The following is a 13,542-nucleotide window of genomic DNA, read 5'->3' on the forward strand; positions in this document are numbered from 1 at the left end:
TGAAGGTTCTAGCAGATAATTAGTGTGGTTCAGCTGGATACTGTACATTAAACATGCAGGATATGCTATGGGGAACATGCTAACCGACTCTGGGTTACAGTGAACAGAAACATCAGCTCTCGTTGCAGGAATCTGATGTTCATGCCTTGCGACACATGGGCTCCACAATCCAAGACCTCTGAAGACTGAAAATGTTTATGCTGGCATATCCATTAAATAAATTACACAGACAATGGTCTTTTATTACTTCTGTCAGTGATTAGTGGAATGGTGGTGTTGGGGGGGAGGAGGAAATAGAAATGGTTTAGAGAGGTACATCTTTTGAGTTTTATGGTATTGCTAGGTTTTTGTTTGGAATAGTTCTGTGACATGAAATTTATGGAATGTTATACACAAAAACCCCCAGAAAAATCAATGTTAAATGACTGGAATCTAAGTCGATGGATTTAGGTTATACATATGAATAATCTAAATCCATCAAGTTAGATTCCAATCTGTGAACACTGATTTTTCTCAGTTTTTCATTTGATCTGTCAAACAACTAGTGTAGTAGTTTTATGTTCAAGTGCATGATTTGTGCATTCTTTTAAAAATAAGTATTTTTAACAAACAAACTTGTTATATTATAAGTTGAGCACTATTTTTGTTTATAGGGATTTTATGGACCCAACCATGGACAACACAAAACATATTTTAAATTACCTTATGCCAATAATAGAGAAGGTTAACCCAGAAGTCCATGATTTCATGCAAAGGTGAGTGTGTGAATATGGGTTGATTAATTACACCGTGGTTTACAACCTATGGGGAAACCCATACAAATGTTATCAGACACGGACTCACCATGCTTTAATTCCCCTATGTAGATTCTGTCTAGACAACAGTTGCAAAAATATGAAATCTAATTTGGTGATTTGGCAGACTCTGTTCAAAGATACTTTTCATTGGCTGTAAAGTTGACTAAATCTTTTCAATAATCCAACATTCGTGTCAATTGTGCCAACATGCTAAGCATGTTCTTGAAAAATTTTAAAAGGTCTTGGCAACGGGACAATTTCCCTTTGCTCTATCTATTGCACTTGAGTTTGAACTGAATGTATCTTATCTGTTTGGATAGCATGCAAAATAAACCTCCCTGTACACCTCGGTACATGTGATGATAATAAACCCAAACCTAAATTGGGAGTTCTCTAATTAGAATACTCACCTTTAAACCCAAAACATGGCAACTAGCTATTGGCTCTTCCGATACCAATCAATGTAAATTTGCCAGAGAAATCAACAGATCATAGCAATGAACTTATCATCGATAGAGAACAATTTCATGAAATAGATGATGTTCACTACTGTGTTTTCTGGGAACATGAAATCTTAGATTTTTAATGTTTCTTTGAATCATTTAACTGCCAGCAATCACTAGTAACAAAAACCTGAATGTAATATAACCTGAGACTTCAATCAGTTTTTGATATTTAAGTAAGACAATATGTGAAGCACATATAATTAAGAGAATTGCTTTCTTGTAATTTTGTATTTCGAAATTAATGAGTTTTACTCATGCAGCAATGTCCAATTTTGCCTACTACCGGATCACTTAAACATCTATGAAATGGAAGAAACTTCACATTCTCACAAAGACATTAAGTCCTAAATTAATGATAAGCACCTCTAAATTATGTTTACTTGCACTAAAGATTTTTCTATTCCCTACTCTTTTATTTTGTAGAGCTGAAGTTGGTACTATTTTCGCCTTGAGCTGGCTAATAACTTGGTTTGGTCACGTGCTTTCAGATTTCCGGCACGTAGTTCGGTTATACGACTTCTTCCTGGCGTGTCATCCGCTAATGCCAATCTATTTTGCTGCAGTGGTAGGTGCATTTTTCTTCCTCCTTCCTTGTTTGTTTAGGTAGAAGAGAGAAATAATTTGCTCAATCTCAGCTGAATTGGGAGTATTTCAGTTGAACATTTAAATTTGTGAATACCAAAAGTATTGAATGCTTAACATAGAATGGTAAAACTGTTGGCATTTTTCCCGATGATTTATCACCTGCTTTTATTGTCAGGTTGCCATATAAAGGGTCGGCTAGATGTAAAATCCTGCGCGATCTATGAATGCAGCCCAGTCTTTTACACAAGCCAGTCTCCTCCCCCACCCCGCCACCATCAACTCCATTTTCACTTTGTGCTGCCTCGGGAAAGCAGTCAACATAATCAAAGACCATTCACATTCTCTCTTCCCTCCTTTCCTGTTGGGTAGACACATACAAAAATCTGAAAGCACGTGCTACCACATTCAAGCAAAGCTTCTTGCCTGCTTTTATCATGCCCTTGGATGGACCACCTATGCTAGGGATGAGTTCCCAATCTTCCAGTCTACCGCACTGTGGCCCTTGTATTTTGTTTTTAACTGCAGCTGTAGCTATATTATGTTCTTTTTTGCTCTATCTTATATACACCCCTGTATGGTATGATTTTCCTAGCTAGCACACAAAACAGTTTTTCACTGTATCTCAGTACTTGTGACAATAATAAACCAATAATAAAATGCTGACATCCATATGGGTTTTTCTTATTCCTCTAGATTGTATTGTACCGGGGGCATGAAGTCCTGGAGAGTGAATGTGACATGGCTGCTGTTCACCATCTGCTGTCCCAGATCCCACAGGACCTTCCATATGAGACTCTGATCAGCCGTGCTGGTGATCTCTTTGTCCAGTTTCCTCCGTCCGAACTTTCTAGAGAGGTTGCCCAGAAGGAAAGGTAAGTCAAGTCGAGTTTCTATGCACAAGCACAGTGAGGTACAGGTAGAATACGTAGCAGCATCATAGGCACACAGACTTGGACAACACATTAAAAAAAAAAAATTGTACATAAATTACGTATAGGTTCTACAAGACACTGAAAATAAAAAATACTTTGCAAAATAACATGTTGGTGCAAAGCACAATTAGAAACACACCCCTGGTAATATAAGAGTGGTTCATCTTGTTCTATTGCCAAGGTAGGATTATGGTTGTGCAGGTTGGTTGAAGAACTTCATGGTTGTAGGAAAGTGGCTGTTCCATAGACAGTCGACAAAAGAAGCAACCTGACGGGGTAATTTAAAGGATGAACTTCAAAGAGAAGCTATGTACTTTGATTTGCTGCTGGTGAAAGGTGTTTGTATAAGATTCAGCATCTTTAATCATTGTCACTTCTACAAACTGCACCAAGGACATGATATCGTGCTGTCCTTGTTACAAGGAGTGCTTGGGTGTGTCTGACTTCAGTTTTGGATTATGTGATATTTCTGACAGCAGTGTAAGGTTTTGCAATTGTTCTTTTTGCTTGATGTCCAGCTGAATGAAGTGGTGATGGATGAGAGACATCGTGCAGTTGATTCCATGGTTCGTCCCCTTTACCAAGGAAGTCTTATTGCCTAGTCAAACCCACTTATGGAAGGCATTGTTACAAATTGGAAGCGATTATCTTCACGAGAATGGGGGGGGGGAGCATTTTGAGTGAAGATGTAGTTTGTGTGCCCTTTGACATTGACATGAAACTCTTGATATATCATGAGAAAAGTGAAAAGGGTGGCTAAAGGCCAAGGAAGCGTCGGGGAAACGAAATTATCTCAGGATATTGTATCTCGTCACCCACATTCAATTGTCTTGATCCTTGCAGTGAATGGACTTTATCAGTCCGCATCAAAATTAAGGTGGTCATTATTTCTCTCTAAATAATTTTTCATGCCCATCATAATTAGATTTTTGAGTGTGCCTCGATATCAGATTCTCTGTTAATGGTCTTTCTATGGTTTTGTGAATATGTATGAAATATTTGCTGCCTTTTTGGATTTTGTTTCCCCCTCTGCTCTTGAATGAGGCTATTTTGTATGTGTTCCATGAGCAGTATATTCGGAAATCTCAACTTAATTTCCTTTTCTCTTCGGTTGCCAAAAGATGGACAGACAAACTTGGAACCTTCATGATCTGTATATCAGTGTCGCCACCATGTGTAGAGATGGGGGAAATCTCGATGGATTTTAATGATCAAGATTCACATACTCAAAAAGCATTAGATGTATATTATTTGTAATTTTGTAAATCACAAGAATAAGAAACAAAATTCCAAGTCAATCTAAAAACACCCCTGTAAAATTCTATAGTAAGAATAGAAATCCATTTGCAAATGGGAGTTGTAATAGCTACCTGAGGTTAATCAATTGTAGGTTAGCCAACTTCTGGTCAAATGAAAGTAGTTTAAAATGAGACAGACCATTTGAAGAATTACAGAAGGTTTCATTATCACTGTGGTAATCCCCTGTAGACTATGAAATGATTCTTAACTAACATATAAAGATTAGAGGATTTCAAGGGACAATTTCTGTGTCATTCCTCGTGTTGAGCATAGTTAGTTAAAACTGGCATGTAATGTAGAGGATCTATCCAACTGTGGATAAAGAGGAGCCAGTATATAGACTATACTTAGCCTTCCAGAGGTATTTAATAATGCTGTTTCAAAACTTGTTACAGCAAATGGTTCATGGTATATATCGGGTAACATTGGCATGGATGGAGATTGTGAATTTGGGAAATGCGGTCAGAGTTGCGAGATGAATTTGCGTTGTCTTTTGTAGATGGTATGCACTGCAGCCATTGTGAATTGGTGGTGAAAAGAATGAATTTGTAAAATGGTTGATGGAGTTGTTCTGGATGATGTTGAGTTTTTTGAGAGTTGTCTGCATTGCACATATCTTGGCAAGTGAAGAGTTCTGCACCTTGTAATAGTAGAAAAGGTGTGGGGTGTCGAGGTTAGACATTTGCCATAGGATACCCAACATCTGATCTGCTCTGAGAGCTGTCGTGTTTACGTGGCTGAGCCATTTGAGTTTCTTATCAGTGGTAATCCCAAGGATGTCGTTAGTGGGGAGAGGTCTATTCGTGTTTTTAGTTAATATGTGTGTAAGGAATGTCAGTAAAGTAGTCACTTGTTTGCAAATCTTCTCTATTGAGACACAATGAATATTTATCCTGTGTCTATTATAGTCATATGACAAAAGAGCCATTTGGCTCAACAAATCCATAGCAATAGAGTTGTACAGCACAGAAACAAAATTTCATGAGAAAGAAATCAAGATTTTATTTGTAACAAAAGGAGCTACAATTGGAGCTTTGGTGCTAACACTGCTCGTGATGGGTGACCACCATTTTAGCTGTCCCATTGAGTAACATTCTTGGGAATCAACCTTAACTGGAAGCTTGGCTAGAACAGCCACAAAAGTACTATGAGCAGGTCAGGCATATGATAAACTGCCTTCAACTTGGCTGGATGAGGGTAGCTCAACACCTCTTAGAACAAAGCAACCTGCTTGAATGGCAACTCTTCAATTACCCTAAGCATTCATTCCCACCACCACTGGCACACAATGGCTACCCACCGTATATCCCAACTACCAAAAGCATTGCAGCTTGGCTTGCAGTTACTCTGAGAACATCTCTGCCACCAAGCAGGACCTGGTCCCCTCCAAGTTGCATGTCATCCTGGCTGTTTTCAATGGTGTCACTGGCCCTGGTATCCCTTCACATATGCTGTGAGTGTACCTACATCAGAAAGGGTGAAGTGATTAAAAAAGACTGCCCATCACTACCTTCTCGAGGGAAATAAACACTGGCTTTACCAGTGATAGCCAATTGTTGAACATTAACTAATGGTGTAAATCTAATATAGCTGTCCTTTAATTTATCTTATGGCCAGCAGAGACCAAATAGCAAACGAATTTCATTGACTGGCAGAAAGATATCTATGAAGATAAATCCATTTTGTGTGTATAGTGTTATAATGGATAGTGCAGTTAATATTAAACGCTAAGCCTTTATTGATGTCTTCTTTTCCTTGCAGATTATGTTCACAAGCAGAAAGCACCCCAGTGTAGTTTGATCCTAAATTCCCCAGTAAATATTTTTACGCTTGCAGTTGATAAGCAAGTATGGATATGTTATTTTGCAAAGTTAAATCTTTGTAAAGAAGGGGTATTTCCATTTCAGTATCGTACCACAATAGGATAGAACAGCGGGCTGGCTACAGCATCAAGGCAATTTGTTTCCAACTTCATGCATTGTCCACTCTGTCATATTCAGATGACACAAATTAGATTCTGAACTCTTGCTTTGCTGTAAAGATCCAATCTGAAGCAAAAGTGAGAGCGAGGAGCTATGGGCTATAACTTAACCGAAGTGCTTTACTGTTTACCCGGTGCTTTATATGATCGAAATAAATGACAGGCAGAAATGCAGCAGTCTGCGTTTTAACAGCAAATTAAGACAGGGACAGCTAAAGGTAAGAGTTTTTAAATTAATGAAACATTTTTCAGTTTGGATGTTTGTTACACTTTTATTTAAAATTGGAGTGTAGCACAGAACAAATTAAAGCATAATATTTATGCATGTAAATTTAAGCAACTTAGTGATACCCACTTCACTTCAGTTTTTTCTGTGCACGATTATTTAGTAACCTTTAAACAACTACCTCCATTCTATTGGGGAAATATCAGTCAGGAAGCATGTGGATGTCTGTTGTATTGATAGAGAAAATTTGTAGCGGGTGAAGTGATTTTGTGGGACTGTAGGAAGGATGTGAGACTTCAGTCACAGTGAGAGATTGGAGACACCAGATTTGATGTCTTGAGCAGAGATGGTTAAGCTGGGGTAAGATGTTGGAAGCGTGTGGGTAAATGCTATTTTGGAGTGGTATTCAAAATTATAAAGTCTTTTAGTACATAGTTTAAACTAGCAGGTGAATCAATAATCAGCAGAGATAGACTTAAATTAGTTAACAAAAGAACAATGTGGAAGATAGGAATTTATTTCCTTTGCCAATTATTACACTCTGAAATCCACGGGTTGACTGCATGATGCAAATTGATTCAGTAATAATTTTCAAATGGAAAATTGATGAATGTTTAGAACATTTTGCAGGGCAACAGGGAAAAGGCAGGGAAGCGGACTAATTGAATAACCTTTTCAAACAACTGGCACAAGCATGGTGTTCCAAATGCCCTGTGTAGAGCCATGATTGCATGATTCAATTTATATTACTTTTCTCAATCAATTGAAGTTAATTTGCCTATTTGCTGTTTATATATTTTTTACTGCGTCTTCTTCCTGAAGTGTTGAATGTCCCCACTCTCACAGAAGCCAGTGTTCAGCTAATTCAATTCATTCCATGTGGTATGCAGAAACTGCTAAGTGCAGCACAATGACAGTCCCGGCAACAGCAACCTCTCAGCTGTAGTCTGAAAGGCTTGTGCTTGGGAGGTACTTTGTGTCTTTAGCCAAGCTGTCCGAGTACTGTCACCTACCTGGCAATATAGCAATTTATTAGACATGACTGTCCTTTATTAGATAAGATATTCCAGGATTTAATTCTACTGGTCATGAAAGAACAAGTTTATTTTCATGTCAAGAAGGTATGTAGTGACCACAATGACTGCAGTAACTCGTGAAGCACTCATTACCATCTTTAGTGGAAACAAGGCCTTTGGCCCACCGAATCCACGCATAGTAGTGATTACCTGTACGGTAGTTCTATCCTACATCCTATGGGCAATTCACAGAGGCCAATTAACCTACAAACCTGTACGTCTTTGGGATGTGGGAATGCACTGGAGCACTTGGTCACAGGGAGAACATGCAAACTCTGTACAGCCGGCACCCGTAGTCAGGATCGAACTCGGGTCTCTGGTGCTGTAAGTAGAAACTCTACCGCTGCAAAACTGTGGCATAAATTACGGTCTAAATATGTGGGTGAAAATAAACCAGAGCGAAAAAGAAACTACAGACTTTGGTTATTGAGTAGAACTACCACTCGTGGAAAAAAGCTATTTTTATGTCTGGCTGTGGCTGCTTTGACAGTCCGGAGTCGCCTTCCAGAGGGAAGTGCTTCAAAGAGTTTGTGGCCAGGGTGAGAGAGGTCAGAGATAGACAATAGGTGCAGGAGTAGGCCATTCGGCCCTTCGAGCCAGCACCACCATTCAATGTGATCATGGCTGACCATTCTAAATCAGTACCCTGTTCCTGCCTTCTCCCCATACCCCCTGACTCCGCTATCCTTAAGAGCTCTATCTAGCTCTCTTTTGAATGCATTCAGATAATTGGCCTCCACTGCCTCCTGAGGCAGAGAATTCCACAGATTCACAACTCTCTGACTGAAAAAGTTTTTCCTCATCTCCGTTCTAAATGGCCTACCCCTTATTCTTAAACTGTGGCCCCTGGTTCTGGACTCCCCCAACATTGGGAACATGTTTCCTGCCTCTAACGTGTCCAACCCCTTAATAATCTTATATGTTTCGATAAGATCCCCTCTCATCCTTCTAAATTCCAGTGTATACAAGCCTAGTCGCTCCAGTCTTTCAACATATGACAGTCCTGCCATTCCGGGAATTAACCTAGTAAACCTACGCTGCACGCCCTCAATAGCAAGAATATCCTTCCTCAAATTTGGATACCAAAACTGCACACAGTCCTCCAGGTGCGGTCTCACTAGGGCCCTGTACAACTGCAGAAGGACCTCTTTGCTCCTATACTCAACTCCTCTTGTTATGAAGGCCAACATTCCATTGACTTTCTTCACTGCCTGCTGTACCTGCATGCTTTCTTTCAGTGACTGATGCACTAGGACACCCAGATCTCGTTGTACGTCCCACCTTCCTAACTTGACACCATTCAGATAATAATCTGCCTTCCTATTCTTACCACCAAAGTGGATAACCTCACACTTATCCACATTAAACTGCATCTGCCATGCATCCGCCTACTCACACAACCTGTCCAAGGCACCCTTGAACCTCATAGCATCTTCCTCACAGTTCACACTGCCACCCAGCTTTGTATCATCTGCAAATTTGCTAATGGTACTTTTAATCCCTTCATCCAAGTCATTAATGTATATTGTAAACAGCTGCTGTCCCAGCACCAAGCCTTGCGTACCCCACTAGTCACTGCCTGCCATTCTGAAAGGGACCCATTTATCCCCACTCTTTGCTTTCTGTCTGTCAACCAATTTTCTATCCATGTCAGTACCCTACCCCCAATACCAGATGATCTTGCCCGCTCGCTTCCTGGCCCTTGACAGTTCGTCATTGGGGGGAAGGTTGCAGCCAACAACCTCAGCTGTGCGAACAATCCGTTGCAGCCTCCGGATGTCGTGCTTGGTGGCTGAGCCAAACCAGGCCATGATGGTGAAGGTGAGGACAGACTCAATGATAGCAGTATAGAATTGGACCATCATTGCCTGTGGCAGATTGTGTTTCCTCAGCTGCCGCAGGAAGTACATCCTCTGTTGGGCCTTTTGGACTGTGGAGTCAATGATGGCCCCCCATTTAAGGTCCCTGGAGATGATGGTTCCAAGGAACTTAAATGACTCCACAGATGTAACTATGGTGTTGTTGATGGTGAGTGGGGGTAGGGGAGCGGGAGTTCTTCGAAAGTCTACAATTAGTTCCACTGTTGTACAGGGCATTGGTGAGACCACACCTGGAGTATTGCGTACAGTTTTGGTCTCCTAATCTGAGGAAAGACATTCTTGCCATAGAGGGAGTACAGAGAAGGTTCACCAGATTGATTCCTGGGATGGCAGGACTTTCATATGAAGAAAGACTGGATAGACTCGGCTTGTACTCGCTGGAATTTGGAAGATTGAGGGGGGATCTTATAGAAACTTACAAAATTCTTAAGAGGTTGGACAGGCTAGATGCAGGAAGATTGTTCCCGATGTTGGGGAAGTCCAGAACAAGGGGTCACAGTTTAAGGATAAGGGGGAAGTCTTTTAGGACCGAGATGAGAACGTTTTTTTTCACACAGAGAGTGGTGAATCTGTGGAATTCTCTGCCACAGAAGGTAGTTGAGGCCAGTTCATTGGCTATATTTAAGAGGGAGTTAGATGTGGCCCTTGTGGCTAAAGGGATCAGGGGGTATGGAGAGAAGGCAGGTACGGGATACTGAGTTGGATGATCAGCCATGATCATATTGAATGGCGGTGCAGGCTCAAAGGGCCGAATGGCCTACTCCTGCACCTATTTTCTATGTTTCTATGTAAGAGCATTGAGCTCCAGGTTGTTGCGATGGCGCCAGGACGCCAGCTGTGTCACATCAGAAGTGCAGTCAGAATGCAGATTTGTTAAATAGGATTAACGTGGTCTGTTGATTTTAACGTGGCTTTTAACTGGGCCAGCCTGATATAAGCTCATGGATTCCAAGGAAATGTGGCAAGTTGGATCCAAAATTGGCTCAGTCATGGGCTACAAAGATTAATGTTATAGAAACTGGAAGACTACTTCCAGTATTGTTCAGTAGGATGCTGTGCCAGTGATATAAGTCATAGATTTGTATACAAGAGCGAGGAATATGAAATGGGCAGTTTACTATGTGTTTACAATAATAAGTGGCTAGTGGTGTGCACCAGAAAGCTGTGGACATCAGGATGCTGCTATGGGGCTGGCCACGTAGGCAAGAACAGGCAAATGGGATGCAATCCAGAGAAGTAATACTTTTAAGGGGGACAAACCAGAGAAGGGACAAGCAATGGGTTACTGTGGCATATGATTAAGAAGACTGTCTTAGTGCGTCTTGTTCAAGATTTTAGAATACAAGACCAGGAAGATAATGCTTAAATTGAATAAAATATTTTTCAGCCGTGCAGCTCTGCTCAATTTAATGCAGGAAGGTTATCATGGCACTAGAGTGGCAGGGAATTTTTAATAGGACATTGCTAGGGAAGGAAAAAATTAGCTATGAGAAGAAATTAGCTGGGCTCAGGTCACATTCTTTCCAACAAGAGACTGAGGTAATCTGTTTAATCCAGATGCATAAAATTAGGAGATGGTGGGAAGGACTTGTTTCCCTTAAGAGAGAGGCTAATAACTTGACCTTTTTTTAATGATGAAATTGTAAATGGGTTAGGGGGAAGTTGAGGGAATGTCTTTTTGAGAATGGTGGGTAAGCTTATGTGGTACCGTATCAGTGAGCAATGAGCCATGGGTAGGAGAATAACCTGTACAATGCAAAGGGCCTTAATGGCTTCCTTCTTTGCCACAAATTTCTGTAACTCTGGTGTTAAACTGTTGTAGTCTGTGGCCTATTAGAAAAAACAGGCAGACAACCGAATTCGTTTAACCTCTTTATTCTACACACCCAGGTGGGAGAGAGTCTAGAAACCGAAGCGTTTAGAAACGCTTAGGAAGCTAGTGTAGTCTCTCTCCCCGAATGCTAACAATTACACATATTTATACCCGAAATACATGTGTCAGTACATTTCCTGTTGCTACCTTATATGGCAAGTTTTACAATGTCCTATAAATCTTTGTCTCTTTCGGGACCTCCGTGTCCGTTGTGTCCATCATGACCTCTTCTTTCTTGGGAACAGAGGGCAGTCCATATGGCAAGTTGTTCTTCTTAACACTTCAAAGGATGGCTAACCATCAAAGCCTTAAAGCCAGTTGCCCATATCAAAGGATACCCTTAGCCATAAACAGGATGTCCTGGCAACATAATCGAGCTGGAGCTTTTACACCTTTTTAACACCCCTGCAATAAAACCCACATGGCTACGCTGAATTTGAGCCCTTACATCCCCTCTTTGATTATACTATAATCACAGTCTTTTAAAGTGGTTGATTGACAAATATTTGGCATATACATGGACCGAAACAATAACAGATTAACAGAATCACAACAATTAACGCAATGATACTGCCATAATGGAGAATCGGCCCCACACATATCCTAAGCCAAACCAATCCCATCCTGAAGCATTAATTCGATCTTGGGCTAAATCTGCCCCTATTTTCTTAGTCAAGTCAAGTCAATTTTATTTGTATAACACATCTAAAAACAACCACATTGACCAAAGCGCTGTACATCAGTTCAGGTACTAAGAACAAACATACAATGGCACACAAACATAACAGCACATACATAAACAGTTCACAGCACCCTCTCAGAGGGCTCAAACGCTAAATGCTCTTTCTATAACCTCCTTCACATGCCCCGCGATATTGGTGATATTAGAGGATACATCTGGTACAAATGTACAACATTCTTGCCCTATCATAGCACAGGTACCCCCTCTCTTGGCTAGCAGGAAATCTAGAGCCATACGATTCTGGAGAGCGACAAGACGCAGGGCCACCATTTCAGTTGTTAACTGGCCTATTTGTTCCTGAGTCTCGTACAGTCCATCAGCGGTACAATTTGCTAATTGTTCCAGGGCACTAGCTAAGTTTCAAATTTCAGTTCCCGCCCGAGCGGTTCCCCATTTCGGGAATATTAGCCACCAAAACCCCTCAAACTCCAATACAGCTCGATTAGAGCTCCACTCTGGATGCTGCAGAGGATGATTTATGACTTGTAAAGGTGGGATCACAAAAGCTAGATAACAGCACCCTGTCCAGGTCTCATAAGATCCCTGATCATACCGTGGCGAAAGTCCTGGTAACCAGACATATGCTCAGCTCCCACATTTTAAGTAAGTCCCATTAAGAGGTCTTGGGGGAACTGCAGTACTGATATGGGTGCATGTGCTGAATCCCACAGACAGACCAACTTCATTTGGTCTAGATCCCATTCTACAGAAACAAGTTGTATTTATTGGTGTTTCTGGAGAGTCATGAGGAGAATTAACTTGTATCCGGGGCCAATTCTCCTGTGTTTGATTAAGATAGGGTCTCAAGGACCACCCATTAAAACATTGAAATCCACAGTCATCTGGTCGGTTATCATAATCCGTACACCAATTATTGGAGCCAGGGCTCTGTGAGTGATTCAAAAAGAACCGGGCAGACCTGGTGTACTAAAGCACCAGCTCACCCTCCGAGCAAATGGTTATCGCTCTCAATACTAGGCAGTAAATAAGTCAATAGTAAAGCGTGCACGGAATAGGAGTAAGGAAAGGTGTTATCCATAAAATAGTTCACCATGACGTTGCTACGCCTGATTAAAAGCTTTGTCAACTTGTAACATGAATTTAAAAATACCTGGACTGAAAGACAAAAACAAAATTCCCATGTAACCTCCAATTTTTCCCAGTCTATTCTTCCCCTCATCTCCTCTCGTAGGGACGACTGATGTAACCCTCGAGTTCGTCTACATCGACCCTGATACGGCTGCTGCTTCTTACATGGAAAACTAAATTCATCTGTCAGGCATTGGAAATTAAGCTGGCACAAAGCATGTCCACAGGGTACAACCCAATAGGCTTGGTCTCTCAATTGTTTAGCTCTGGTCTTATTAAACCATAAAACTATCCTGAGCAGGGTCCTATTCCTTCTGCCTTCCAGGGTATTGTGCCTTTGTCTCCTCTGCACATCATCTGATCGTCTTTACATAAATGTCATGGAGTAAATACAGATTGACCACAATACCATATAATTCTTGAGTGCACTTCCCCTAATAGCAGGAGTAACAATAGCTAAATAGCAACATCAATAGCTAAATCAATCCATCAGCTAAACACATCAACAATAACTAAGCAATACTTATAACTATGTACAAGTGGCAATTCAATAAAA

The 13,542-nt window shown here is 40.9% G+C and overlaps 1 protein-coding gene across 2 annotated transcripts in view; it reads left to right on the forward strand.

Annotated features, from left to right (window-relative positions):
* Positions 1-13,542, forward strand: part of tbc1d20 (TBC1 domain family, member 20) — a 38,145-nt gene that overhangs the window by 12,717 nt on the left and 11,886 nt on the right. For both annotated transcript variants that reach the window (XM_078418822.1, XM_078418823.1), the window contains 3 exons: positions 654-755; positions 1,727-1,868; positions 2,582-2,760. In XM_078418822.1, coding sequence (XP_078274948.1) covers positions 654-755; positions 1,727-1,868; positions 2,582-2,760 — 423 coding nt within the window. The remainder of the gene's footprint in view (positions 1-653; positions 756-1,726; positions 1,869-2,581; positions 2,761-13,542) is intronic.

This window comes from Rhinoraja longicauda, chromosome 22 (assembly GCF_053455715.1).
Source record: "Rhinoraja longicauda isolate Sanriku21f chromosome 22, sRhiLon1.1, whole genome shotgun sequence".
Taxonomy (NCBI): Eukaryota; Metazoa; Chordata; class Chondrichthyes; order Rajiformes; family Arhynchobatidae; genus Rhinoraja; species Rhinoraja longicauda.